The 2,444-nt window shown below is 29.1% G+C and overlaps 1 protein-coding gene across 1 annotated transcript in view; it reads left to right on the top strand.

Moving 5' to 3' along the window:
* The window catches only part of LOC111614795 (sialin-like), a 17,541-nt gene extending 15,334 nt beyond the window's left edge, over positions 1–2,207 (top strand). Inside the window, exons 9-10 of the mRNA XM_023356158.1 lie at positions 1,884–1,969; positions 2,058–2,207. Coding sequence (XP_023211926.1) covers positions 1,884–1,969; positions 2,058–2,207 — 236 coding nt within the window. The remainder of the gene's footprint in view (positions 1–1,883; positions 1,970–2,057) is intronic.
* Positions 2,208–2,444: the final 237 nt, after the last annotated feature.

Genomic DNA, 2,444 nt, shown 5'->3' with positions numbered 1-2,444 from the left:
TTATTGTACCTGTTGTTCTCTCCTGTACAGGTGTGATACCACACACACTACACAAAAGCCTGGGAACATTACAATTGAGTAGAAATACATACATCACACTACAGAAGGCCACTATATTGAATGCATGTCATATTGTTAGGAAATTCCTGAATACAGACACTGACACTGACACACTTATTTAATTAGTTTTGGTTGCTATGCCTTGACTCTGGTCCGGCATAGTACACAGCCACCGGTTTAAACCGAGTATTACCCACTAAACCCAACATAATAATTAACACAATAATTTTCATTATTATTAATTAATAATAATTTAACATAATTTTTAGACATTTAAAATAATAAAATAAGTTATGAAATAAAGTTAGAAATGAAACACGACTACGTGATCAAATTTCTTGGATGTAAAAGTTGCATTCAAGGTACTTCCAATTTCTTGTACTTGAGGAATTACAAAATAAAATGCCATTCGAATAGACTTAAGATTTTGAAAGCTACAAGCGGATTTTTCTCACCTGACAAAATCGCAATTTAAACAGAAAATATGAAAAGGCCTATATGGATATCAGTTGTCCGAACCACGACCTTCAGATATTAAAAGAGAAATAAACTAATAACTAACCAAGCTTTTTTATGTGACATCAGTGACAGAAAACAAATTACATACAAGGAGAATTCAGTATTTAGCTGAATTAAGGAAAATTTTTAAATCCGAAAAGAGTGGGACATCATGATAAATTCTAATGCTGTTGTTTTACATAATAATGTTGCCTACATTGTTAGTGCCATACTTCTACATAAAAGTGAAATTTCTAAAAATTTAAGTTCATTAATATACTCACAACGTGATAGTATTAATTATTTATTTATTTTCTAAAATATTCAATTAGAATTTTTGCTTTTTAATTCATTGATAACGGTGATATTGAATATAAACTTGCAACAATTTATTCGCAATATTAGGACTGCATCACACTAATTTCTAGTAAGCAAGATTAGCGATTTGTATTTTTAAAAATTTATATGGCCTGAAACCAATAAAATACACTTACACAATGTCGATCTTCTATTTTAAATTATAAACAATAATAGGTTTGAATTTAATCGACTCGTTATGTAACTTGATTCATATTGCAACAAGACATAAAATGACTCGTTACAATATGAATTAAGTAACCTCCCGTGAGCTGATATAAAAAAGCATTAAAATATTGTAATTACAACATTACTAGAATAAATAGAATTAATTACATATTGTCATACTTCTATAAGTAAGGAACGGCATATATTAAAGTGATTAATAATTTATTACGATCGTAAACAAGATTTAAAGTAACAGGAGGTACCACGATATCTATAACGAGCAATTATTTACTGCGGCATCGTCACAATGACGGGCAGAAATTGTTAAATTTTTATATTCTCCAGCTATAGTTAGTAGTGGCTTGCCCCTGTACATCATACTTTTCCTATTATCAACAGTGTTGCGTCCTCATCTAGCTACCTCCTTTCAGGAAGAAATGTTTGAATTAAAATAACGTCACTTCCGATTTCTTTCAGACATTCTTGTATAGTTAATAACAGTTTTTTTCTCATAAAATGTCCTATTTATTGTCTTGAATCTCTTATATTTAAAATCTTTCTCGCGATTACAGAATGACAAACAGACATAAGTTAAACGATATTTTGATTACATTTTGATCGTTTAAATTTCTGTAATTATATTACAATCACTTATTCATGAAAATTTTTATTGAGCATAATTTCTATTCTTTTCCTTTAATGCGAAAATTATATTTAAAAAATCGTATTCATTTACTTCGTGAAGAGAAAGTATTTTATTCGATAGTTAAGAACTTTCCTTAATTTAAATTATGTTTTAGGTGTCCTTTTCGGATTGACAAATGGTTTACGTAACGCCGCAGGTATACTATCTCCTTACGTTGCTGGAGTTATACTAGATATAAACGTAAGTTATAAGTTATTAGTTAAAATTTATATTTACATGTATAACTTTATAAATTTGCTAAATTTGTTTATTTATGTTTACATATAAGGCAGCAGACATGGTTTATTGGAACTACGTATTCTACATGGCATCTTTCGCTTATTTTCTGGGTGGTGTAATATTTATATTTGGAGCTACTGCAGAAGTTCAACCTTGGGCTACCATTAACACAGACAACAACAAACAAGATAACAATTAATCATGAATAAATCAAATCTTATTCGTAATGATGACAATTCTTTCTTCGCCAAGACTGTTGGTGAATTTTATCAAAGTTATTTTTCAATAATGTATCTTAAAAAAGATATTTATTTCTGTGAGTCATAATGATTAGTTATAAACTAATTCTTCTGTTACTATTAATATCCGGAATCGAATCTAACTCAGGACTTTTACAGAAAACACTTACAAAAACTAGCAGATTTTCTATCAACCA

Source organism: Centruroides sculpturatus, unplaced genomic scaffold (assembly GCF_000671375.1).
Source record: "Centruroides sculpturatus isolate CEXI.00-Female unplaced genomic scaffold, Cexi_2.0 scaffold1847, whole genome shotgun sequence".
NCBI classification, from domain to species: domain Eukaryota; kingdom Metazoa; phylum Arthropoda; class Arachnida; order Scorpiones; family Buthidae; genus Centruroides; species Centruroides sculpturatus.
Note: the sequence above shows the minus strand (reverse complement) of the source record. Positions and strands in the feature narration are given on the sequence as shown.